Here is a 26311-nt window from a genome sequence, read left to right as displayed (position 1 = left end):
CAACCGGAGATAACTGATAACTTAGGCAACCCCCCTCCCAGAGGCAGGAAGGAGCACTTGGTGATTCCCACAGTATGGGAATCTATGAAGACTAAACACGGGGCACAGACTGGCCTTGGACAGAACAGCACAACAGCACCTGGGAGCAGCACAATCGCACTACCGCATACCATCCTCATGGCTTGCTCCTGACAGACCCAGGAAACTACAGGTCAATCAGTTTGATCTCTATCCCAGAGAAGATACTGGAGCAGATGTTAAAGAGATAAATCTGCCAGCATCTGAAGGACAACTTGGTGATCTGGGGAAGTCAACATGGTTTTGTCCCCAACAGGTCCTGCCAGACCAACCTTGTTTCCTTCTTTGATCGAGTGACAAGCTTACGGGATAGAGGGAATATGCTTGATGTTGTTTACATGGATTTCAGTAAGGCTTTTGACAGGGTTCCCCATGATGTTCTGATGGGTAAACTAGAGGACTGTGGATTGGACCCTAGGATAGTTAGGTGGATAGAAAACCTGTTGCAGAACCACATTCAAAGAGTAGTTGCCAATGGAGAGGGGTGTCCAGTGGGGTGCCACAGGGTTCAGTTCTGGGCCCGGTACTTTTCAATATTTTTATAAATGATCTGGATGAGGGTGTGGAGGGACTACTTATTAAATTTGCAGATGACACCAAACTGGGAAGAGCAGCGAAGACACCAGAAGATAGAGATAGAATTCAACTTGATTAATAAGCAGCCATTAGATTATTTTTGGCGTAAATGGCAACCTTTCTATGATAAATAATAGAGTAACTAGATTTAATTAGAAATCAAAAAACCAAAAATATATATCACCAGTGCAAACATTTGTGTAGGTTTATGTAATGATTACCATTACATAATGGTGTAATATTAAATTGGGTGCACAATGGATTAATTTGTCTACGAGATATGTAAAAAAAAATATTGATTGACTTTAGATATTGATATATAATAATTTCCTTTTCCCTTTTTCCTTTCCCCAGCTCCCTCTTTATTTCTGTACCCTAAAAACATATCAATTTTTTTTTTAAGAGAGAGATAGAATTCAACGAACACAATGGAAAAGTGGGAGGATGTGAACAGGGTGCAATTCAACAAGGATAAGTGCCGAGTTCTACATCTGGGTAACAGAAATCGAGGACATGCATACTGGATGGGGCAGTGTGTGAACCGTAAGTTAAATATGAGCAGCCAGTGTGATGCAGTGATGAAAAAAGCTAATGCGATATTGGGGTCCATCAACAGAGGCATAACATCCAAATCACAAAATGTCATAGTTCTGCTGTACACTGCATTGGTCAGGCCACACCTGAAGTATTGTGAAGTTCTGTGTGCTGTGTGCTGTTCTGTGTGCAGTTCTGGAGGCCTCACTTCAAAAAGGATGTGGACAGAATGGAGTGGGTGCAGAGGAGAGTGACGAGGATGATCAGGGGCCTGGAGACCAAGCCCTGCGAGGAAAGGCTAAGGGCGTTGGGAATGTTTAATCTGGAGAAGAGGAAGTTGAGGGGGGACATAATTGCTCTCTTTAAGTATTTGACGGGCTGTCACTTAGAGGAGGGCAGGGAGCTGTTCCTGTTGGCAGCAGAGGATAGGACTAGCAATAATGGGTTTAAATTGTGAGTGGAAAGGTACCTGCTGGATATTAGGAAAAATGTTTTACAGTAAGAGTTGCTCAACAATGGAATCAGCTACCTAGGGAGGTGGTGAGCTCCCCCTTACCGGCAGTCTCTAAGCAGAGGCTGGACAAGCACTTGTCAGGGATGCTCTAGGCTGACCCTGCATTAAGCAGGGGGTTGGACTAGATGGCCCCTTCCAACTCTATGATTCTATGAGTAGCCCTAGACTACAGACCTGTTCATTCAAGGGAGTGTGACCCTATTCAGAGCAGGTGACATCCTAAGTCCTCAATCAGACCTTCCATCTTTCCCACCCCTTTAATACAAATTCTTGAAAAGAAACTAAGACCGTTATGCTAATATAAGTAAAATATCCATAACAGTGAACCAAGCAATACTCTATCTATTTATCTAAAATCCGCATGATTATTACTTCACTCCCTCTCTGCGATTTACACATTGGAGTGTTTTTTCCATCTTTGAAATTGTTACATTCCAGCGAGCATCCAGTTCTTCTGTATTTTTGTCATTATTATAATACGTCAACTTAATTAAAGCATAGGTTTCTTTAACCTTATCAAGCCAATTATTTAAATCTGGGAATTTATTGCTTTCCCAATATCTCACAAGTTTTGTTTATTAGTATATGAAAAAACATAACTTGAATAATCTTTAGTTTATCTGAAAAATAATTTAATAAAATTGTTTACTGAGATAAACCAGACTGGGGAAATATCTGATAGTTGGAAATTAGCAATTATAGTGCCGTTTTTAAAAAAGGGGAAAAAATGATCCAGCTAATTATCATTCGATAAATTTACTCTCTGTCATAGGCAAACTTCATGCTAGCCACATAGCTAATAGGCTGAAAGCATGGGTGGAAGACTCAAACATCTTAAGCCCAATATGGATTTAGGAAAAAACATTCTTGTTTGCATCATTGCTTCATGCTATCATCACTGGCCAACAAATACACCAGAGGAGCTGGTGGTATCCTATATTCTTCATTTATTGAACTTTGTGGTACATTTGATTCCATATTTCTTGTTAGACTTTGGAAAAAAAACTCTTTAATATGGGCTTGCCTGGCAGTTTATTGTATATACTCTTGTATATACAAGAGTTGTCTTCAGTGAATTGTTTAGAACTCTGTAATCCAACATGAATAGTTTAAAACTCTATAATCCAACTTGAATTTCAACAAGAAAGGTGTGGATATAACCTTCCTCTATGGAGCCTTCCTTCTTTCCTTCTTCTGTTGGAGAAAGAGCCACTTAAGTTGGAGGAAGACTTTAAACTTTGCTCATCGGAGTAAGTATGGGTAGGAACATCCCAATTAATGAAGTAAGTAAGTTTTTAAAAAACTAATATGCATAGTAACAGTAATAAAGGGGAAAGAATTATAAAAATTAAGTCTAAACTAGTAATAGTTTAAAGTTTAAATTATTAAAATTTTGCTATATGACCAAGCCTGTGATACTGGTTTGGAAAGGACAATATTGTTATTTTCCTTTCTTAAATGCATTTGTATGTATTTATGTGTACATTTAAAAGGAAATATTAATTTTGAAATTTATATTAAATGGAAAGAAATAAAGTCTAAAATAATGTGCATATTCCAGTAAAGTGCCCATAGGTCATCAGCTCTTATGTTTGTAACTCTACTTAGTTAATAAATAGATAAGACATCTTATCTATGACATCTTCCTGAAGACCTTTTTCTGCTTTTCAAATACACAGAGAAATGGTGAAGAAAAGACAGGATATGCTAAGGATCTGCAGTTTTCAATCACTGTCTCCAGAAGGGAAAGCTTCTTGTTGTTGGCAAGAGATGTAAAACCTTTTACAAGGATGCAAATGCATGTTTCAAATGTGCAACTGGTTTTTATGCACAGAATCAGGAGCCCACACTAGGGAAAATGATTGGAAGACTATTTGGTATGTATTTTTGAACAGATCCTTTAACAATGACTTTCCAAACATAAGAGCAAAGAGGAAATGGAAATAGCAAAACCAGAAGCCCATTGGGAAGATTCTACCCCAAAATGCAAATGTTACAACATAGTGAACTGAAAGAGAACCATAGCAGGAGGAAAAAATAGCACAGGTTTCCAAGGGAGCATTCTCCAAGAACACAGGCAAATGGATTTGCAAAGGTCTCCTGTGATATGGTATTTCTGAAAGGACTGGCACTGTGAAAAGAGGTTACTACTCTTTAGTGTTTAACAGTGTGGTATATAATGTTCAACATAGTGAACTAATCAAGAATCAAACCTCCTGAAGCCTCTTTCTCGTCCTTCACACAAGCGCCATTTAAACAGCCAATGGAATCACAGTGACACTGTCGGCATGGGTTGCGGTCACGAGGCAGAACCTGTGTGTGAAAAGAAAAGGTAATCAGATTGTAAGGAAAATCTGCTGATAATGTAACCTGAAAAAAAATAGGAAACTCCAGTATTACCTATATTACATTCAAAAGCTTATCATACGCCACTTTCACTTTCCTCAGCTCTCTTCCCATTGACAATTACAATGATACTGCACTGCTTTGAGACACAGCATGCCCCTACTGATTCCAAAGTGGTGTTTACAGGATTACAGCCTTCATCCATTCAAAATGAAACATTAGCTGGAGGCCACAGCCCTCTAGAGCATTCTTTCATATCAACACAATTTAGTTTCATATTCTTATAAAACTCAGCTTTACGGATATCCCACTGTGAAAGGAAACAAGCAGGCTGTCAGAATTAGAATAATAAAGTGGCAATCAAAACTGTGTCTTTTCCACTTAATGGCCTAGCTCCTCTCCTTGAACTGATGGTTTGGACTGTAAGACAGTGGAGCACACTTTACCCCGTTGGGCCTGAAGTATCCATCAATGCAGGTTTCACAATTGATGCCTCCAGTGTTTTGTGTGCAGTTAATGCACACTCCACCCCCGATGTATTCCCCATGGATATTCAGACTCTGCTTTTTGTCTGCGACAGTCTGATCATAGTAGCATTCTTCAGCCTTCCCATGACAATTGCATGCTGAAAAAAATAACAGCGTGTTACCAAACATTACCGTCTGTAAACATACAGAAATAACTTTTAACTGGAACAGTAATAATGGCTCTAAACATTCAGATACTTTTGCTATGTGTATTGAAACAAATGAGGTAAGTGCCTCCAAGCAAAGAGGTTTTTCTGTTCTTAAAATTAGTAAGAAGCAACTAACAAATACTTTAGGGATGTGCATTTGTTCCAAAATGAATTGTGTGTGTGTTAAGTGCCATCAAGCAGCTTCCGACTCATGGTGACCCTATGAATCAAAGTCCTCCAAAATGTCCTATCTTTGACCTATCAAAATTAATTACCCCTCTCCAAATCCCCAGTTGATTTCATTCATTTTTGAAGCAAAAATGAATGGGAATCAAAATCTAATGGATTAATGTTACTGGGGATAGAACCAGAGAAATTATGTTACTGGGGATAGAACCAGAGAATTTGGAAAACAATCACAGAGAACTTTTTGGATATCTCACGACTGCGGCAAGGATAGTATTGGCAGCATCATGGAAACAAGAGACTGTTCCGGACTTAGAAAAGTGGCAACAAAAAATGGAAGATTTTGCGGTGATGGCCAGACTAACCAACATCCTGAAAGAAAGAACGATTGATGACGTTCTTCCCATGAAATGGGAATGCTATTTTGAATATGTTAACTGGAAAGTGTAGAATAAAAATTTTACAGAGATAAAAAATAATTGTCATATATTTTGAACAAGTTATAGATACAGATAAATTTAGAGTATAAATGTAGACAAGTTCAGCAATGTTTAAGTAAATATCATAACCATAGAACAATGTTTATGTAAATTGATTCCTGAAGTAAGCGCAAAATGTATGCATGGAAGTGTATGTATATGTTCGTTTGTAATTTTTTCTTTTGAAAATGTTAATAAAATATCTTTAAAAAAAAAGAAAAAAGAAAACAAATACCAATAGATTTTTTTTCCTATTAATTCACTTCGACCACTTACTTATATAGGAGTCTGAGAGCAAGGCAGAGATATAACTGGGGAGTTCAGTTAGAAAATACAAATGCAACCAGAACTTAATGGTCTGAATCCAAGCCTTGGTTTCCAAGAACACTTGCCTGGTTTCAGGGCACAGCACTGCATACCCAACACAATTTTCTCTCCAAAGGTCTTGTGCCAGACTACCCACAGACAAGAAGGAGAAAGAACCTGTTTTGTAGCCAATTAAAGGCAAAATACATTTCTGGCTATGGCATCTTTAATTTTGATGCAGCATGGATGACAATCTCTACAAAGGACCATCCCTACCCAATTTCAGAAAGAATGGAAACAGAGTACCTCTTCTATACATCATTTAAAAAAAGCTTGTATCATATAAACACAAATTAGACACTGTAGCATCTGGGTGCCTTACAGACACTTTCCAATCCCTTTCTCAGTCATTGTACTTTGCTCTATGATTGCAGAGATGAAGTCCAGAGAAAAGTTACATTCCTTCCAGAGAAAAGTTACATACCATGGAAAGAAGAGGGCTAACCTGACCCCAGCAACTGGTCAGAGACTGTGAGCTCCAAGGAACTCGTTCCCATCCTCCAGCCAGAAAGAACTCTGATCCAACTGCCAGTTGCTCAGGGATGGCCAAAGTCCAAGGAAGGATCCTCTGCTTCTGCCACCAGCCAGAGGACTGCATGTGGCTAGTCTGCAGATCACTTAATTCTGCTGTTTTAAAAACAGCTCAAATATAAAGCATTTTCTAAGTTCACCAACAGCTCACAACAACACTGCAGATTTAAGGCCATTGTCGATTATGGGTTTATAGACTTCATCTCTTAATGTTTCAGTATTATTTAAACTTAGTTGAACCCAATTATATCTACTTTGAAATTCTGTGGGTACAAACATAAGCTATATAGATGGTGACCTGAGTTGCATTCATTAGGACACTTCGATCTGTGAACCCAAAAATTCAAGTGAGCCTTAAAGGACACAATCCAGCCAAGCTTCTGCACTCACAAAGTGCCCCTGATTTCATAGCATTAATTATTGACATGCTTAAGTCTCTCCCCACTGAAATTAAAGAGACTTAATAGTGTTGGAAGTGGAGGACTGCGCAATGCTCCTTTGTACAGAGCACACTGGTGCTTCAGAGAAGACAGGAGAGTCAACCATGCTAGAAAGATCACCTCCCGCATTCCTTCATCTGCTCTGCTGCTGTCCCTTTGGGGTATTCTTCACAGAGATTTGCTGCTGTTTCGACGCTGATTTGTGTCGCAGTCAAATTTTGGTTATTCACTGGAGATCCATATTTCCCCCCCACTGAGCAAAATAAGCCGCATTAAAAGAGAGGAAATCCAAACCATTTTTGAGACGATCTTTCCTGTAGACGCATGTTTTGTTGCTCGGATGCCAATGAAAAAATGTTTGCTTCACTCCCCGGGACGTCTCCTTTTTCCTCCCCCAAGAACGGTGATTGGCTGGGGGAGTTTCACGCTCGGACAAGAATACCGCCCCTTTTGCTGCCTGCCTGCCTGCCTAGAATCCTGGCACTTTTCTCCCTCTGTCCCCGCATGCCTTCCCCGCCCCTCGCCTGGGATGGGCCTTGGAGCTGGGCCCACACCTCCAAGCCCAGGGGGACGTCGGATGGACGGCTCCAGGGGGAGACCGGCGGGGCCACGCCATGTGCTCCTTGTGCGCTGGGGGTGGTGGTGGTGGAAGCTCAGTCTAGGGCAGCTGGACCCGTGGGGGGGATGTTCAAGGAAAGGGTCTGTTGGCCCCTCTACCCCAGCGGGGAGGGGGGATTTTTGATAATTCGGATGGGAAAAATGTGCATCCTGAGAGTGGAAAACCCAAGGCAAAACTCCCTCCCATCACTCTTCTGAAGAGTGGCGGCCAGCCTGCTCTTATCTCCCTCCTCTCTCTCGATGCACTGTGGCCGGATCATGGCCAGCGCGCAATCCAGGGGCCTTCTTTCCTCTCCCCCCCCCTGCCATGCACACTGGCTGGATTGGGGCTGGCGCACAAGCTAGGAGCCCTCCTGTCTCTCACGATGCAATGTGGCCGGATCATGGCTGGAGCGCAATCCAGGGGCCTTCTTTCCTCTCCCCCCCTCGCCATGCACACTGGCTGGATCGGGGCTGGTGCGCAAGCTAGGAGCCCTCCTGTCTCTCACGATGCAATGTGGCCGGATCATGGCCAGCGCGCAATCCAGGGGCCTTCTTTCCTCTCCCCCCCGCCGCCATTCCCACTTTCAGCTAAACACTTCTCTGGGCACATGGATTCCCTGCCCCTCCCGCCAATCCTGTCTATCATTAAAGGGCAATTGGTTCCACCCCTATAGAAAATAGAGGGAAGCTTTGAGGAAAGCGCTGCCTTGCCCCTGCCCCCAATTTGGAATCTGTTCCAAAAGCAGAACAGAGCGAGGGTGGAAGAAAAATGGAGGAGACCGGAGGGACTGGTGCTTGTTTTTTGCGCTGGGGCTGGTGAACCGCACGAGGTAATCTGCTGGACGGAGTTGGGGCGGAGCTGGGGGCAGGCATAAACAATGAGCCTGTTGGAAGGGGAGGCCTCCTGCAAAAGGGACAGACCAAACCGTTGTCAAATACAGCGTACTTTGTTCCCATTAAAAACCAAAACTATAGATAATTGACGGGATAAATCGCGGCCATGACAAAAACATTTAAATCGTGTGTTTTTTAGTCCGTGGCAAAACAGAAGCAAAATCTACCGTGAAAAATGCCCCTTTGTGTGCCCAAAATGCTGCTCTTAGTTGTTCCCTCCTTCCAGCTAACTCATCTTCCTGCTTCTCTCTCTAACTGCTATGAGGGCAAAATGTTCTTTCTCTCTGCAATTCCTCTCTATCCTTGAGTAGAAAAAAAGAATACCTACCATTTATTTTCTGAAGCTACATGACACATGGGAACTTTATTCTGTGAGCAGCATCCCCCTTCCACAGTGCCACCCAAGCTTTATTGCTAACAAATAATGCCCTATATTTCTAATGAAAAGGGTATATATCCAGACAGCTCTAGGTTTTGGCAAAGGATTTTAAAATTTATACTATCACAGTACACTATCAGAGGTGATATTTATAATTTTTGCTGTTCATTTTTGTCATTTCTACTTTGCTCTTTCTCCAGGGAGCCCGCAGCAGCTGACATAGTTTTCGGAGAATCTTCTGTCAAGACAGTTTATAGGACTAAACCTGGATATGTCATGATGAATATGCAGACTATTTTTGACAAATGTTGTAAATAGCATTGGGAATAATCTTTCAGTTACCTTCACACTCATGCTTCACAAGGAAGGTCCCAGCTCGCCAAGGCTTCTGATTAAATCCAGGGCAGCACCGATTACAGCTTTCTCCACATGTGTTGTGTTCACATGCACAAGATGATCTCTAGTCAAAGTATAATAGAAAGTTTTTAAAAAATAGCATCTTAAAAATGCAAATCATTTATCTGTCCATCCATCTATCCATCCACCCAACATGTCCTCATAAATGTGTAAAAGCAAGATCACATGTAGTGCCCATGTACACAGATGGATTAGATAGGTTTTTGGAAAAAGAAAATGTCGCTCAACTTGTCAGGAAACGTGGCAAATGATAGGATATAGGGCATGGAAGTGTGAAGTGAGGGGAGAGGCCTTTATTCTGCCTCTTGTCTAATCTATGGCAGCCTCAGCTTCATGGTTGTGTGGTAGTGGCTTGGGCAAACAACACAATCCATCACTCCCATGTTGTGTTTAATTGCAGACTTTACCACTTTGGCATTGAGAAAGAGTGGAACAAGCTGAAACAGCAGCTGCACCATGGAGCTACAATCGAGTCACACTTGAATGCACATACGTCGTGTGCAGACTTGAAGCACTATGCTTCAGATCAGCACCAGGCTGCAAAGAGAAATAATGCACAAATTTTTGCACATCCCATGATATGGAACATGTGATAATACTCATGTCATTGAATTGCTTGATGAAAGCTGCTTCAGCTGGGCCTCTCAGTAGATTGATATATGACACTATGGATATATTGACACTATGGAGAGTGACAGTGGAACAAAATTGCTCCAATGTCTTTTTGAAATAGAACTCAAGGATTCTCTTGATATAGATAAATAGAATACCATAACCATAGCATATTTTTACAGTTCTTTTGAAATGATGAAATTACTTTGTCAACAGTTGTTAGTACCTTTAGTTCCCCCCCCCCACCCTCTTGTTTAAAAATGTAAGGGAAGTAAATGCTATATCATCTTTAATTTTTACAAGCATTATTCCAATTAACATAATTTCCACATAAAACATTTATACTACACTTGAATTATCCCCCTCCCAATCTAACATTTCTGTTCAAACATTTGTTGCTCTTAGGATATAAAAGTAACAGGAGGTAATTTTTAAATGCATTTACTAAATATAAGTAAAAAACATGCCAAACCAGCTCAGGCAATACTTAGGTTATTGGGAAATTTTCCAGTTTTCTGAAAATGTTCTCCTAATTTTCTACTTTTACATCACTGTCTGAAATACTAACATTTGAGTCTATATTAAAATATCCAATGACCCTTCTTCAAAATTTCCAAAATTCTTAGAATACAGAAATGTATGTAAATTAATCAACCAATACATCAAAGAATGAAGCCATTTCTGCAGAATAAGCAAGAGTTCTCTTCTTTCATAAAGCAAAACTCTGCTATTCCATCTCATGGAGTTCTGCATATTGCTTCAATGGAAAAAAATTGCACCGAATATTGTGACTGATTTTATTTGTAAACATTTTGGGGACAGACTAACTGAAAAGAAAATAACAACAACAATAATAATACACATGAACACACATGAAGCTGCCTTCTACTGAATCAGACCGTTGGTCCATCAAAGTCAGCACTGTCTACTCAGCAGCTCTCCAGGGTCTCAGGCAGGGGTCTTCCACATCACCTACTTGCCTAGTCCCATTAACTGGAGATGTCAGGGATTGAACCTGGGACCTTCTGCATGCCAAGCAGATGCTCTACCACTGAGCTACGGCCCCTCTCTTGCCTCTCTCTGCCTCACTTAGCTCACATTGCTGTAGTGAACATAAAATAAGAGGGAAAGGAACCGCAGACCTTACTGGATGATAATAATAATGATAATAATAGCAAAACAATCATTAGAGATTGTCATATTGAACTCAGTGGGACTTGCTCCCAACTCAAACTGCATAGGATTAGGCTGTTCAAATCTTTAAAACTTCGATATTCATAACATTAAAAACAACAATGTATTTTTCAGAATAGCAGACATAAGATCAGAGTAAATGAGTTTAGAAAAATACATACATTAGTAGTTGGATTCAGTGGGCATGCCCTTGCATGGCCATAACAGATGCACATTCCACCGATGGAGATATCTTTAACAGAATAATAATACTGCCAATAAAAACATAAATAAACAAACAAACAAACAGTTAGATAAACAACTGTAATTTTAAATATTTTACAAAATGCAAAGTTGTCATCCATTTTACATTTTAAGCAGCTTTATGATCATAAATAGCAAACATATGAGTACTGATGTTTAATTTCATATACACCTTTCAATCATACTAATACCAGGTAAAAAGTATTTATTTATATTGCAAATTCTTTGAGTTACAAACACAAAATAAATAAAAAAACAAAAAATATCCTTTTGTGAAACCAAGCGAAACAGATAGATTTGAGGCTAGTAGCACCATAGAGACCAACAAAGTTGGAGGGTTTTTTAAAATAAATTTTTGAGAGTCAAAGATCCCTTCATCAGATGGTCTCTAAGGTGCTTCTGGACTCGAATCTAGCTGTTCAACTACAGATCGACATGGCTACCACCTGAAACAAAGCATAACAGAATTGATGATGAACTTCATAGCTCTTTTATTTGGAGTATTATCTCAAAAAACATGGAAAAGCTGGATTTCAAGTGAGATAAACCTCACAACTATAAATCACGGAATGTTTGATGGTTTATTTCAGGCATTCTGGCACTTATATTCCCAGAATGCACTAGGCACCTCTTTTTCTTCCTCCTCCTCCTCCTCCATCATGAGTGCTGGGCATTGTAGGACATTCTGGGAACTGTGACCCTGCCCTCACCCCCTGCCTTTTACTCACAGAAAGGCATGTTGTGATTGCCTGGAATGTTGTGATTGCCCAGCAACAGCCACTTAGGGAATCCGTTTCTTAAAGCTACAGGCACTCTTTTTATCGTTCTGAGGCTTTTAAACCCCCCTCAAGATATTTTTCCAGATTTGTCTACAACCCTGATTTAAGTATTCTCAGATTTGGCAGCCGCTATCAGAGAGGCTATCACAAATAACAGAGGAGGGGGTCTCCCCCACCTTTGCTTCCTTCCCCTCTTCTCTGTCAATATTCTCTCCTCTCTTTTTCTGCCCCCATCCCTTATATAACAATCTTACCTCATTCCCCTTCTCCCCTCACCCCTTCTACATCAATGTTCCCCCCTCTTTTTCTCCCCCTTCTCTCTTCTATGACAATTCTCTTTCACCCCTCATTTCTTCTAATCTCTTTCTTTAATAAATGTTATTATTTTTACAAAGAAAAAAACAAAACAAATTTCACATACATACATACAACATGTATTCAGTCATTCCACCCTTCCAAAGTGTGCCAATGCTCATCATGCTATGAAATTATAATAATAACCTGTTAATTACTGATTGTAAAATCAATTTTGTAAATCCTATAATATCAATTCTTAAATGCTATATTAATCCTGGTTATTACTGCTTCTATTTTCTATACATAATGTAGTTCATCTTATAAATAATTCAGAGGTGTTCTAAATAAAAATAACATTCTGGGTTAAAAAGCGCTCATTAGTAAAGTTGCTATATTAAAAGACAGACAAATTCAAGACAGACAAAAATAAGTATATTCCACACAATGACTTGTGAAACTCAGTGCTACAAGATGTGGTGATGGCCAGTGGCTTAGATGGATTTAAAAGGGGTTGGGCAGATTCTTGAAGGACAGGTCTGTTATTTGTGATAGCCAAATAAGGACCTCTTGTGTCAAAAGCAGAATGCCTCTGATTGTCAAACGTTGGGCAGCCAGCAAGTCAGGGCTGTTTTCTACAGGCCCTGCTTATGAGGTTTACAGTGGCATCTGACTGGCCCTTCTGTAAACAGGATGCTAGACTAGATGGACTGTTGGGCTGCTTCAGCATGGCTATTCATGTTCTGAGCATGGTGTAGTGGTTTAGAGCGGTGGTTTGGAGCAGTGGAATCTGATCCCCACTCCTCCACATGAGCGGCAGAGGCTAATCTGGTGAACTGGATTTGTTTCCCCACTCCTACACATGAAGCCAGCTGGGTGACCTTGGGCTAGTCACAGCTCTCTTAGAGCTCTCTCAGCCCCACTTACTTCACAGGGTGTCTGTTGTGAGGAGGGGAAGGGAAGGTGATTGTAAGCCGGTTTGATTCTTCCTTAAGTGGTAGAGAAAGTCGGCATATAAAAACCAACTCTTCTCCTTCTCCTTCTTCATGATTTATCCTCTGAAAGCTAAATTTCTTGAGGCTGAAATCTGAAGTAAGCTGAGGATAGTCTGCCCTTGGCTAAAACCAAGCACAGTGACAAGGTTTTAAGGGTTTTGAAAGGCTTCTCAACCCTAAACTACACTTCCAAGGCACAGGTAAATGATGCCCTGATGTTCACTTGAGCACATTGCCAGTCCTTCAAAAAAGCAGAGTGAAGAGTATTTGAAATATGTAGGATCTTGAAATATGTAGTATAGCAGAGTATTTGAAATATGTAGAATCTTGTTTGAAAAATACTATTAATGCTGCAGGGGCATTAATGCATGTAAAGAAAGCGGCATGGATGGTCTGTTATTTAAAAAAGAATAAAGCATGCTGGTGAGGGGATCTAATGCCAGTCCCCGGCAGCTTACTTTACTATTCTCAGGTGATTGAACCATTTGTTTCTCAGTCACACTTACTTCCAATATTGGAGTGAGAGTAGGATAAAAATGTTTGAATCACTAGAGCAGGGGTGTCAAACATACGGCCCGGGGGCTGGATCTGGGCCCTTGAAAGCTCTAATCCAGACCCCGGGCCAGCTGAAGCAGCCACCCCCCCACTCTCTATCTGCACTGGCAAGCCCACTGAGGCAGGCACCCCCACCCCGGGCTGGGGAGGCCTGGCCCAACCAAGTGACATTTATGTCGTATCCAGCCATCGTAACAACTGAGTTAGACACCCCTTCACTAGAGTGGGCTAGGTAATGAATGGGAACAGACATGATTTACCCTTCCCCACAACCCACACAGATATGAATGGATGGACTTATACATGAAGACCCCCCCCCCATTTGTCCCCACTACTTGCTTTCTTGGGTTGTCAAATCTGCCTTTCTCTGCTGTGTAAGTGAGAATTTTACTTGCCTGAAAAACAGGAATGTTTATTTTACTATCTGTCTGATAATCAAGTCGTTTCCGACTCATGGTGACCCTATGAATCAATGTCCTCCAAAGTGTCCTATCCTTAACAGCCTTGCTCAGATCCTTTATAGAGTCAATCCATCTCTTGTTCAGTCTTCCTCTTTTCCTGCTGCCTTCAACTTTTCCTAGCATGATTGTCTTTTCCAGTGACTCTTGTCTTCTCATAATATGTCCAAAGTACGACAGCCTCAGTTCAGTCATTTTAGCTTCTAGGGTCAGTTCAGGATTGATTTGATCTAAAACCCACTGATTTGTTTTTTTGGCTGTCCAGGGTATCCGTAACACTCTCCTCCAACACCACATTTCAAAGAAATCTACTTTCTTCCTACCAGCTTTCTTCATTGTCCAGCTCTCACATCCATACATAGTAATAGGGAATACAATGGCATGAATTAACCTGATCTTGGTTGCCAGTAACACATCTTTACACTTAAGAATCTTTTCTAGCTCCTTCATGGCTGCCCTTCCCAGTCTCAATCTCCTTCTGATTTCTTGGCTGCAGTCTCCCTTTTGGTTGATGATGGAACCAAGAAATAAAAAATCTTCAACAATTTCAATTTCCTCATTGTCAACCTTAAAGTTGTGTAATTCTCCTGTAGTCATTACTTTTGTCTTCCTGATGTTCAGCTGCAGTCCTGCTTTGGCACTTTCTCTTTTAGTCAAGAAAAAATTAAGTGGCAGAGGATGAATGAGAGCCATCTATGCCATGTGAACAAGTGATAACAGAGCTGCGCTTACCTGTAACTGTTTGTCAATTCATCTTCTGTGTAGGCACACATTTGGGACTGTGCATGCACAGGCCATCCAGGAGAGAACTTTCTAGCTTTGCAGAACTGAAAGGGTGCTCCTCCCCCTCTCGGTACGCGCAGCAGCATTTTCCCACCCAAATCAACACATGCTGTGAGGGAAGAATGCCATTTCCCTCAATTCTCCTGAGCTGCTGGAACTCAAATAAACAGAGGGAGCTCACAGACTGGCAAGAGGGAGGAAATATGTACCTGCACAGAAGATGACTCAACGGACAACAGTTACAGGAAAACGCAACACTGTTTTTGTTTTTGGTCTTCTGTGCGGTCCCACATTTGGGATATCACAAGCTACTCACCAGAGGAGGTGGCCTGAGCTGAAAGACCGGGTGGAGGATATTCAGTCAAACAGTGAATGTAAGACATCTTTCCCCACTGCTGATTCTTGGCGGTTGTCTATGTCTACAGAATAGTGCCAAATGAAGGTGTCAGCAAAGGACCATGTTGCCACTTTGCAGATGTCATCCGTGCAAACACCACAAATAAAGGCAGTCAATGAAGTGAAGGCCTGATGAAATGAGGCCTGAGGTGCAAGGGACAGGTGAGCCCAGCGTGTCAGTAACAAACTTTAACAGTTTTGAACAATCCATCAGGAGAGAGTCTGAGAGGATGCTGCAATGCCCTTATGGGGCTGAATGACATACAAAATAATGAGACCTCCTTGTGTAAACATTTTGTATGTTGCAAATAATATAGTAAAGCCCTTTAAGGTCCAATGTGTGAAGCACTTTTGCACTTGGTAAGGAGGGATTTGGGAAAAAAAAGATGGGTAATGAAATCACTTGAGAGAGGTGAAACTTGGAAGCCTTGAGCAAAAAATTGAGGTTAGGTCTGAGAACAATCCTTCCTGGGAAGAACTGGGGATCTGCTCTTAGAGAAACAAGCTCTCCAACCCTGCATGCTGAAGTGATGGCCACTAGAAAGCATACCTTAACAGACAATAACGAGAGAGGGCATGTGGCTAGGAGTTCAAATGGGGGTAGCATCACCCTAGATAGTACCAAGGAAAGGCTCCATTGAGGAACTGGATAGGTCACAGGAGGATAGAGGTTATGTACATCCTTAAGAAACTGTTTCACCATGAATTGGGAAAAATTGTAGTGCCATCCACAAAGTTGTGAAAGGCAGATGGGGGCAAGGTGCATTTCAACAGATGAAGGAGAAAGTTCTGATGCCTTTAGGCGTAGTAGATAATCATCCTCATGGCCTGCTCCTGACACTAGGATAAGAGGTAAAGGGCATGATGAAGCATCCTGTCCATACCAGTGGGCCATGAGATAAGCCTTTGCCATATCTGTGGGTAGAATCTCTGTGGGAGTGCAGCAATACATTCAGGACCACTGAGAAGAAAGTCATATGGGAGGATGCAGAAAAAAAGCAGTTAGCTGTAGCTTCTGTACATTGTAATACCACCGTGAACCATTGTGTAGGAGGTCTAGGGTGAAAGGGAACCAAATGAAACAAGTATGACACAGGGACATCAGAAGGGAAAACCAAAACGGATGTGGCCAAAAAGGTGCTATTACAAAACAATGAGTCCCTCGCTAAGCCATCTTGGCTAGAACCATTCCCAATAGGAGAATGGGTGGGAAAACATAGAAAAAGTCCCTCTTCAAGAGATCTGAAAGGCATCACCAAGGGATTCAGGGTGGAGCAGAAAAAGGGTATGGAAATATGGTACAGCTCTTGGCCCTCAAAAAGTGGTCACCACAGTCATACACTTAGTAAATACTGTGGGAGCTGTGGCAAAGCCAAAAGGTAGGGCTCTGTACTGGAAATATTCTCTATTTTGTGACAAGTTGCAGGTACAGAGGAAAGTTTCTCCCAGAGACTCATGGCAACATCAAGAAAATCTTCCAATGTTGGGAAGACTACTGTCACTGGTGCATCCAAGTAGAGTGTGGTCTCATTCTTAGGTTTTGGGTTCCATGAAAACACATCCATCTATAGTGACAGCCATCCATAACAGTTGTTTAGAGTATAATCTTAAATCATAATTTGGAAAAATATGTCCCTGACAGCCTCATCTAGGGCTGGATCCAAGGGAAGTTCAGAACTAACATCAGATCAGGAACCATCACCATTGTCCAAGTTTGAGGGGAGATGTTCTTAATAGGATCAGAATGGAAAAATGGCCGGTTGTCAGAATGCAGCCAATGCCAAAGGTGGTAGGTAGGTGGAGGATATGTAGAAGGAGCAGACAAGGGGTCCATCCAAGTTGCTATGAAGGGTAAGCACCCCACAGGCCCAGTGGATAGGGTGTGGACTTTGGCCTGGTATACTGTTGCTGCACTGGGTCTGGCTAAGGTGGATCTTGTTATAAAGTACAGGCCCTATCCCTCACTAGAACCAACTGAAGAGGTGGCCTCATGAACATCTCTCCCTCTGACATGGATTCACCAGATCCACTAGGTGTGGAGATAGGATATGCAGAACCAGCAAGGATTCCTCCTCCACAAGTATTGGTTCAAACACCTCTGTTGATGGAACTGAGGGGTGTTTGTCGGAGTGCTTTGGAGACGAGGAGGTGTACATTTTTTGTTTTCGTCCTTACTTTTTTAGGGGGTGATTCCAATGCACTCCTGTGCAGAACTGAATCCAGGAACTGAGACCTCCTACGCGGTTCAGGCATTGGAACCCAGCCAATGGAGGCCATCAAATATGTTCTGGCACCGAGCTCACGCACAGTAAGTTGTTTTGATGCCAGCTGATTACAGCTTTAAAGGGCTTGTTCCCATGAAGCTGCTTTAAGATGGGAGGCTCTATCACTCCTAGCTTTTGGAGTGAATTGCTGACAACATCAGCCTGAATTAATGTTATGCTATTCCCCTAAACAGATGTTACAGAGATAATGCTCATCAGTTTGTGGCACTTTTGTGCCACACTAAGTATACTTTTTAAATAAACCCTTCTGAGACATGGCTAATGTCTTCAATAGTTATTATTTTATTTTATTCATTTTGAACAAGGATAGAGGAACCAAGATCCACAAACTGGACAAAATCTGAGGAGTGTGGAGTGAAGAAGAGGCGAAAAAAAGCAGACACATAGTTCAAGCTGAGAGCAAAGCTAGAACATGTCCTTTCCGTTCGGCAGCAAGAAGAGAACTGAGGGGAAATGGTGCTTCTCCCTTACAGTGCATGTTGGTTTGGGCAGAAAAACACCACTGCACACCCAGGGGGAAGAGCACCCTTTCAGTTCTGCAAAGTTAGAAAGCTGGCCTATGCATGTGCAGTCCCAAATGTGGGACTACACAGAAGACCAAAGATAAATAATAACCTTTCTCTGACTGTATAATCATAATCATCAAAATGAATTAAATCTCCATAAATGGGCAAAGAAAGGGTTGAAAAGTCCACTTTTCATCACTGTTTAAACTAGGGATAACTGGACTGCTCCAAACTGCTAATCCTAGTCTGATTGTTTTGTCCATAAACCCGGGGTTTTGCTCTGATGATCTCCAACTGAATTCGTTAGAATTTTGCGGATCCTGAAAGAGAGAGTGTTTCTACCTGTTTTCACACCATACATTGAAACCATAAGTACTTAGGAGTGAGATTTAAGTCCTATAGGTAAGTAGTTCCTTGGAAAATCCTGGGAAATGTGCGCTCATGTTTTAAAATGCAAAAATAATAAAAACAAAACGACAGAGTCCTCTTCAAACCTATCTCCTTCTGTGCTGACAATTTTAAAAACTAAACAAAATAAACCAACTAAAATTAACTATTGTACATTGCTTTCTAATGCAGGAAAAGCAAAATATTTGTTAGGATATAAACAACTACTTTAGATTTGTGTAAACAAACAAATCTTGTTTGAACAGCCAGACCCCCAAGACCCATGAATTATAACAAACTGTGCTTGAAAATTCCCTGTTTTCAAAACAGTGTCATATGAGACAGGGAGAGGAAGTGGAAAAAATAAGAAAAAACCCTCACATTCTTGTTTGAAGCACAGGCATTATTAGCAGCTCCATTAAGATGCATTGCAAATAGACAACCTAGTAGCTTTGCCGGGACTTACCCTCCTTGTAACTATTGAATCGACTTCTCTGGGATCTCTGTGGGCAAGCATCATTAAATCAGCATTCAGCGTCCGTATCCTCTGAAATCTCAGACGAATATAGCGAGCAGAGGTAAATTCTAACAGTGCTGGAGAAGGGTCATCTGCACTTGGTCGTCCATTGATCAAAGACGTATGAATCTACAAGACAGAATAATTTAAGGGATCCGATTATATGAATATTCTCAATACTTATAACTACCAGGACTACCATGCAATTCACGAACAGCGGCAGAGACAACAGATATTCACTTTTCTGTCTCTTTTTTCTCCACACCACTCTAACATTCTTCTGTGTAAAGCAGATGATTGTGGTGAATTGTGAGCACTTGTCCCCGTAGTAATCCCACAAACAACATCCACAGCGAGTAGTCCAAAAGAGAGTTGATTTATTAGAAAACCTACAGGTATACAGAGCTAACAGGTAAGTTGGCACGAATGAGAACTAAAGGCATGGCCTAAGGCCTATATGGAAGAGCATTGGTCATATCAGATAGTGGTGGCAGCCATGGCAACCACCCTCCCTCCGAGGGCAGTTCCCACAGAGTTAGCAAAAGGAATTTGACAGTTAACATGCCCGGCCTTGGGAAGCACCTGGTGAAACCAAAGCACACACAGTCTGGCTGTCTCGGCAGAGAGCAGGCCTGACATGAATAACTAGCTGTTCAAACAAAAAAGTAAAATATTGTCGAAGGCTTTCACGGTCAGAGTTCATTGGTTCTCGTAGGTTATCCGGGCTGTGTAACCGTGGTCTTGGTATTTTGTTTCCTGACGTTTCGCCAGCAGCTGTGGCTGGCATCTTCAGAGGAGTAACACATGTGTTACTCCTCTGAAGATGCCGGCCACAGCTGCTGGCGAAACGTCAGGAAACAAAATACCAAGACCACGGTTACACAGCCCGGATAACCTACGAGAACCAAAAAAGTAAAAATCCCAGAGATCTTGCTGCCTAAGAGGAGTATGGAGAATAGCAGGTAAGTAGTATTGCCCTGAAACCCTACAATCCAGAGTCCAGACTACTCTGGTACAGTAGGAGGACTCCAACTTAGTTGGGCAGCCCATTTCTGAAGGGGGGGGGTGAAGCTTCTTTGGAGTCAACATGACCCCACACCAGCCCCCTGGTGCTGCCGGCCCCCAGCACCAGCGCAGCCATGCCAGCAGGGCTGGAAGGGAAAGCCCATGCTAGTGTGTGGGGAGTCTTCCTGGGGTGTTCCCAGGGGTGGAACTGCCTATAGGCAGCTTCCACAGCCTTTCGCCCTGGGAACACCCCATTGAGCAGTGGCGGGGCTGCGCCACATTTTATGGTGGCACAGCCATGCTGTTTTCACTGGGGCCTTTCCCCCCTTTTTCTTTATTTTTATTTTTAAAGCGTTTTGTGTGTGTGTGTGTCTGGGAAGCCTCTGAGGAGGAGGTGCAGCTCCACTGCTCCTGGCCGCCATGGATCTACCCCCTCCATGCTCTTAGTCTTGCCAAGGAACTTCCATCAACCTTTCATGCATACAAAACAAAATTAAATGCTGTCTCACAATGAGGTAACTAGGAAAATATGTAATCCCTCTGCCTAAAGGTTTCTCTCGTTATCTATGAAATCACCCTAAATGTAGACAGAGTAACCAGTGCTTGTACACCCTTAAAAGAAACTCCTGCACATTTAGCAAATATCCAAAATAATACCAAACTATCAGGACAATCAAGCAGCCTTCCTGAGTTTATTTTTTTATTATTATTTTGAAAAAAATGTATGCTGCCTCTCCAGCAACCTGCCCAAATTAATAAATAAATAAACATTAAAATATATTAATTAAAATTCAGCATTATAAACCCAGCCCAGTATAATGACATAGGCCATAAAAACAGGCCACTGTTGTCAGCTTAAATGAATATAAAATCTATTTAGAAAACGTATACAATTACATATATTGATGCTCAGAATGAGTGTGATGTCATCTGGACATGGCCCTTTAATGGAGAGGCTTCTTATTTTCCAGAGGGGGAAAAGTTCTAATGTGGAAGCATCCCCCTCTCCAATAGCCAACAAAATTCAAGTCTTTGTAGCTGTAGGCTTTTCTAAGGGCTATTCTTCACGGAGATTTGCTGCTGTTTCGACGTTGATTTGCGACGGAGTCAAATTTTGGTTATTCACTGCAGATCCGTGTCCCCCCCCCCCCGAGCAAAATAAGCCAGGTTAAAAGAGAGGCAATCCAAACTACTTTTGAGACGATCTTTCCTGTGGACAGGTGTTTTGTTGCACGGATGCCCATGAAAAAATGCTTGCTTCGCTCCCCGGGACGTCTCCTTTCTCCTCCCCCAAGAACGGTGATTGGCTGGGGGAGTTTTGTGCTTGGACAAGAATACCGCCCCTTTGGCTGGCTGGCTGCCTGCCTAGAATCCTGGCACTTCTCTCCCTCCGTCCCCGCACACCTTCCCCGCCCCTCGCCCGGGATGGGCCTTGGAGCTGGGCCCACACCTCCAAGCCCAGGGGGACGTCAGACGGACGGCTGGGAGACCGGCAGGGCCACGCCATGTGCTCCTCGCGCGCTGGGGGTGGGGGTGGTGGCAGCTCAGTCTAGGGCAGCTGGACCCATGGGGGGGATGTTCAAGGGAAGGGGCTGTTGGCCCCTCTGCCCCAGAGGGGAGGGGGGATTTTTGAGAAATCGGATGGGAAAAATGTGCATCCTGAGAGTGGAAAACCCAAGGCGAAACTCCCTCCCATCACTCTTCTGAAGAGTGGCGGCCAGGCTGCTCTTATCTCCCTCCTCTCTCTCGATGCACTGTGGCCGGATCATGGCCGGTGCGCAATCCAGGGGCCTTCTTTCCTCTCTCCCCCCATGCACACTGGCTGGATCGGGGCTGGTGCGCAAGCTAGGAGCCCTCCTGTCTCTCACGATGCAATGTGGCCAGATCATGGCCAGCGCGCAATCCAGGGGCCTTCTTTTCTCTCCCCCCGCCCTTTTCCACTTTCAGCTAAACACTTCTCTGGGCACATGGATTCCCTGCCCCCCCCAATCCTGTCTATCATTAAAGGGCAATGGGTTCCACACCTATAGAAAATAGAGGGAAGCTTTGAGGAAAGCGCTGCCTTGTGTCCCCCGACCCCCCGCAATTTGGAATCTGACTGTTCCAAAAGCAGAACAGAGCGAGGGTGGGAGAAAAATGGAGGAGACCAGAGGGACTGGTGCTTGTTTTTTGCGCTGGGGCTGGTGAACCGCATGAGGTAATCTGCTGGGCGGAGTTGGGGCGGAGCTGGGGGCAGGCATAAACAATGAGCCTGTTGGAAGGGGAGGCCTCCTGCAAAAGGGACAGACCAAACCGTTGTCAAATACAGCGTACTTTGTTCCCATGAAAAACCAAAACTATGGATAATTGATGGGGATAAATCGCGGCCATGAAAAAAACATTTAAATCGAGTGTTTTTTTAGTCCGTGGCAAAACAGAAGCAAAATCTACCGTGAAAAATGCCCCTATAACTTTTCTCAATAGGCTGCACAGATGGCTGCCACGTACTGCTCACTGTATTACATTGATTATGCCACTATGAAAAATTATTAGATTGTTAAACCCAAATGCTGAAACATTAATAAAAATACTTTAGTAAACATCATATCAAGGTCTCAAGATCCCCCAAAAGCAACTTCTTGCTTGTTATTTAGTGGCTTCAATACTTCCATTCAAATGGGAAACGATAGGAAGTTCTCATGGTCTCAGTGACAAAACCGAAGGAGAAATGTATTTCCTAACTTTCCAGAGAAGTTAGGAGAAGACCAAGAAAAGGAATTATATATGTCAGTAGCTGGGATGATTATTTATAAGGATTCAGACTAAATGTCACTGATTTTTAGCACAGCTCCACACATTTTATCTTCTTGATGTTGTTCTCCTGCCTTTCTATTTATTTTGCACTAACAGAAATGTTACATTATTCTTTTCAAGCATGAATAAGTATGAGGTTGTATCCAGATAGTTTTTAAAGTCATTTTTCACCAATTCCTGGATTTACTTTAGCCTCTTTTCCACATGGCTTTTGTACATGCAAAACCCACAATACCAGATTAGCCTTTTTTTGGTGGTAAAAGGGAACCCGCATTTTTTTTTTCACCAGCAGAAGAGCTGGTTGGGTTCAATGCACGGTCTTAAGCTCTAGAGAAAAACCATATTATCAGGCCACCATAATTTAGTCTGGAATCTGGTTGTTTCAGCAGTGTCCCTGGATGTAAACAACAATAGCCTTGTGCACTGATGCAGTCATGTGTATGACTGGTACAAGAGGTACAGAGGAGTGCAGATCACACCACTGGCCCTGCCACTGACCTATATATATTCAGCAAAATCTTTGGGCAGAGCCTTACAAGTGACCAAATGGACATGCATGGGTACTTCTGCTATTGGGACCACTGGAGAAAGGATTCTCCTAATCCCTGATTATGTTTACAGAGCCAAAACTTTAAGGCTCTGTGCAGACATTTTGATGAACATGAGCCTGTTTACCTTTAGTGTACTTGCAATATTCAGGGTGCATACAACTACATTTGCCCAGCAACAATTTCAGAAAACCTGTAGTACAACACACACAATTATTACACAGTGTTGCCATATATCATGCGTGTTTTCCTAAACCTCTCTTGGTTCCAGTGCTCATAATTATTGCTGAAAGCTTCAGCCCAATATAATACTTTGTTTTAGCTTCAACAGTAACAGAGAAAATGGAAAAAAACCCTGAATGACAAATATACCTCAGAGGAATTGAATTTCATATTATGCTGTGATTTATTAATAACCACTGCTTTGACAATGAACAATCTCTTTAAATATCTTACAGAAGACAATGCTTTTGACAAATTACTTTTCATCCAAAAATGAAAAATGGAAGAATTGCACTGCTGTAGGAAATAAAAGGATGTATGAAAGAACCAATTTTAAGTTTCAGGGGAAAGTGGATGAAGAAAGTGATCTATTGAAAAAGCAGAAGCTTTGTTTCACTAGCGTGAGGTACAGTTGTCCAGCATATAAGAGTATTTGCTAAACAATTAATTAAGCTGACATTTACTTATATTCTTATGGGAAATGAATTAGTGGAATATGACATGAACAGCCCTTGACATTTTACCACATTTTAAGCAGCTTGGATTTACACTAATTAACAATCAATGAGGGATAATTTAATAATTGGTTAAATCATGAATGATGAATGTGTTAAAAAAGGAATATTTACTAGGAATTCTAAATGCTATATAGGGTATTATATATAATATCATCTATATACTAATAGCAAAGTTGGCCAAATCTGAGGACACATAAATCCAGTGACTGGAGCTGTGAACGAGCAAGACAGATCTTTCTACTAACCTGAAAAGGGCCCAATGTTTGTTTAAAAAAAGAAAAGAAAAGAAAGCTCAATGAGTGATTTTGTGCCAGTTACATCCTAATCTACAGTATGTCACAGGGTTATTGTGTGGATAAAAAGGAGGAGAGGAGAATGAAGTAAGCTGCTGTGGTCCCCACTATGAAGAAAGGTGGAGTATGGGGTTGCCAGGTCCAGGTAGGGAAATACCTGGAGATTTGGGGGGTGAAGCCTGAAGAGGGCGGGGTTTGGAGAGGGGAGGGACTTCAATGCCATAGAGTCCAATTGCCAAAGTGTACATTTTCTCCAGGGGAACTGAACTCTATGTCACAAGGGGCAAGGGGAGAGGGAAAGATGAAGACAGAGGGGCACATAAAGGTAGGCTGGCTGTTCGGTGGGAAGGAGATAGGGTTACCAACTCCAGGTTAGGAAATACCTGGCAGTTTGGAGGGTTAAGCCTGGAGAGAGTGGGGTTTGAGGAGGAGAGTGACCTCAGAGGAGCATACTGCCATAGACAAAGCTCTTCTGCAAAGATATTCTGTAAAGAAGTGTTAAAGAAGTGTTAAATATATTAGGATAAATACCCAGTGAAGATTCTTGTGCTGTCATGGCAGCTGGTGTTGAATCAACTTTTTAAAAATCTGCACAGCCACTCAGAAGCTCTGCTGGGGAAAATCCCCACCTGGTCTTGCCCACTTTCTTAAAATACTTGGTGGATACCAGGAAAGGTGTCAGTTAGGGTTGCCAACCTCCAGGTGACACCTGCAGATCTCCCGCTATTACAACCAACATCGGTTCCCCTGGAGAAAATGGCTGCTTTGGAGGGTGGACTTTATGGCATTATACCCACTGAGGTCCCTCTCTTCTCCAAACTCTGCCCTCGCCGGGCACCACTCCTAAAATCTCCAGATATTTTCCAACCCTGAGCTGGCAACTTTAGTGTCAGTGGGTGCCATGGTGCCCATGGGTGCCATATTGGGGACTGTTATTTTAGAGCATGTACACTCTTGGTAAAGAGCCCCATGGCACAGAGTGGTAAGCTGCAGTATTGCAGTCCAAAGCTCTGCTCATGACCTGAGTTCGAACCTGACGGAAGTCAGTTTTAGGTAGCCGGCTCAAGGTTGACTCAGCCTTTCATCCTTCCGAGGTCGGTAAAATGAGTACCCAGCTTGCTGGGGGTAAAGGGAAGATGACTGGGGAAGGCACTGGCAAACCACCCCGTAAACAAAGTCTGCCTAGAAAATGTCGGGATGTGACATCACCCCATGGGTCAAGAATGCCCCTGTGCTTGCACAGAGGATCAGACCCCATGCAAAAACCACCAAAAAGCAGGGTTGCCACCCTGCTCCTGCCAACACTCCAACTGCCGTGACCAACAAAGTAGCAAGCCCCAAATATCATGCAGCCACATGTCCTGACCCCAGTCGGACAGGTGCACCCCTTCAGGGCGATACAGCTCCAGGATCCTGAGGGATACCCAAAGTTAGGCAATGCAGGGGGAAGAGAACCCAATAAGTTACGTTGCTATGTCATCTACCATCAAAGCTGACCCATAAGTGGTGGTGCCAACATTTGGAAACTCAGGACCTGAAAGCCGTAATGTGTCCACCATTTTCATAGATGCCTGAGGTATGCCAAACTATAGAAGATAGGCTGTGAATAAGTCAAGCAATATTGACTGGAACTGAAGTGCATGACCCATGTTTTACATACCCCTTCATAGACCATGTTAAAGGCCTTCAAGGCAGCCTGTAAAACGTAGATGCCCACAGGCATGGCCTTATGAACAAACCACAATCCGTTGAGTCTAAAACAAGGGGGGGTCGGTCCAAGACGCACAGGGGTGAGGAATAGGGAAAAAACCAGCCGCAGCTACAACAGAATTTTGGAGTGAAACTGGTGATATCAGTTGCAGTGGGACAACCCCAAAGCAACTGGGGGGGCACCAATAGGTATGGGCACAGG

At 42.5% G+C, this 26311-nt stretch overlaps 1 protein-coding gene across 1 annotated transcript in view; it reads right to left on the bottom strand.

The window, feature by feature from the left end:
- Positions 1-26311, bottom strand: part of LAMA2 (laminin subunit alpha 2) — a 599384-nt gene that overhangs the window by 397360 nt on the left and 175713 nt on the right. Inside the window, exons 6-10 of the mRNA XM_056856226.1 lie at positions 18970-19149; positions 10984-11073; positions 8942-9059; positions 4495-4673; positions 3916-4015 (exon numbers count right to left, since the gene is read on the bottom strand). Coding sequence (XP_056712204.1) covers positions 3916-4015; positions 4495-4673; positions 8942-9059; positions 10984-11073; positions 18970-19149 — 667 coding nt within the window. The remainder of the gene's footprint in view (positions 1-3915; positions 4016-4494; positions 4674-8941; positions 9060-10983; positions 11074-18969; positions 19150-26311) is intronic.

This window comes from Euleptes europaea, chromosome 10 (assembly GCF_029931775.1).
Source record: "Euleptes europaea isolate rEulEur1 chromosome 10, rEulEur1.hap1, whole genome shotgun sequence".
NCBI lineage: Eukaryota > Metazoa > Chordata > Lepidosauria > Squamata > Sphaerodactylidae > Euleptes > Euleptes europaea.
The sequence above is the reverse complement of the archived record's forward strand: the minus strand, read 5'-3'. Positions and strand labels throughout refer to the sequence as shown.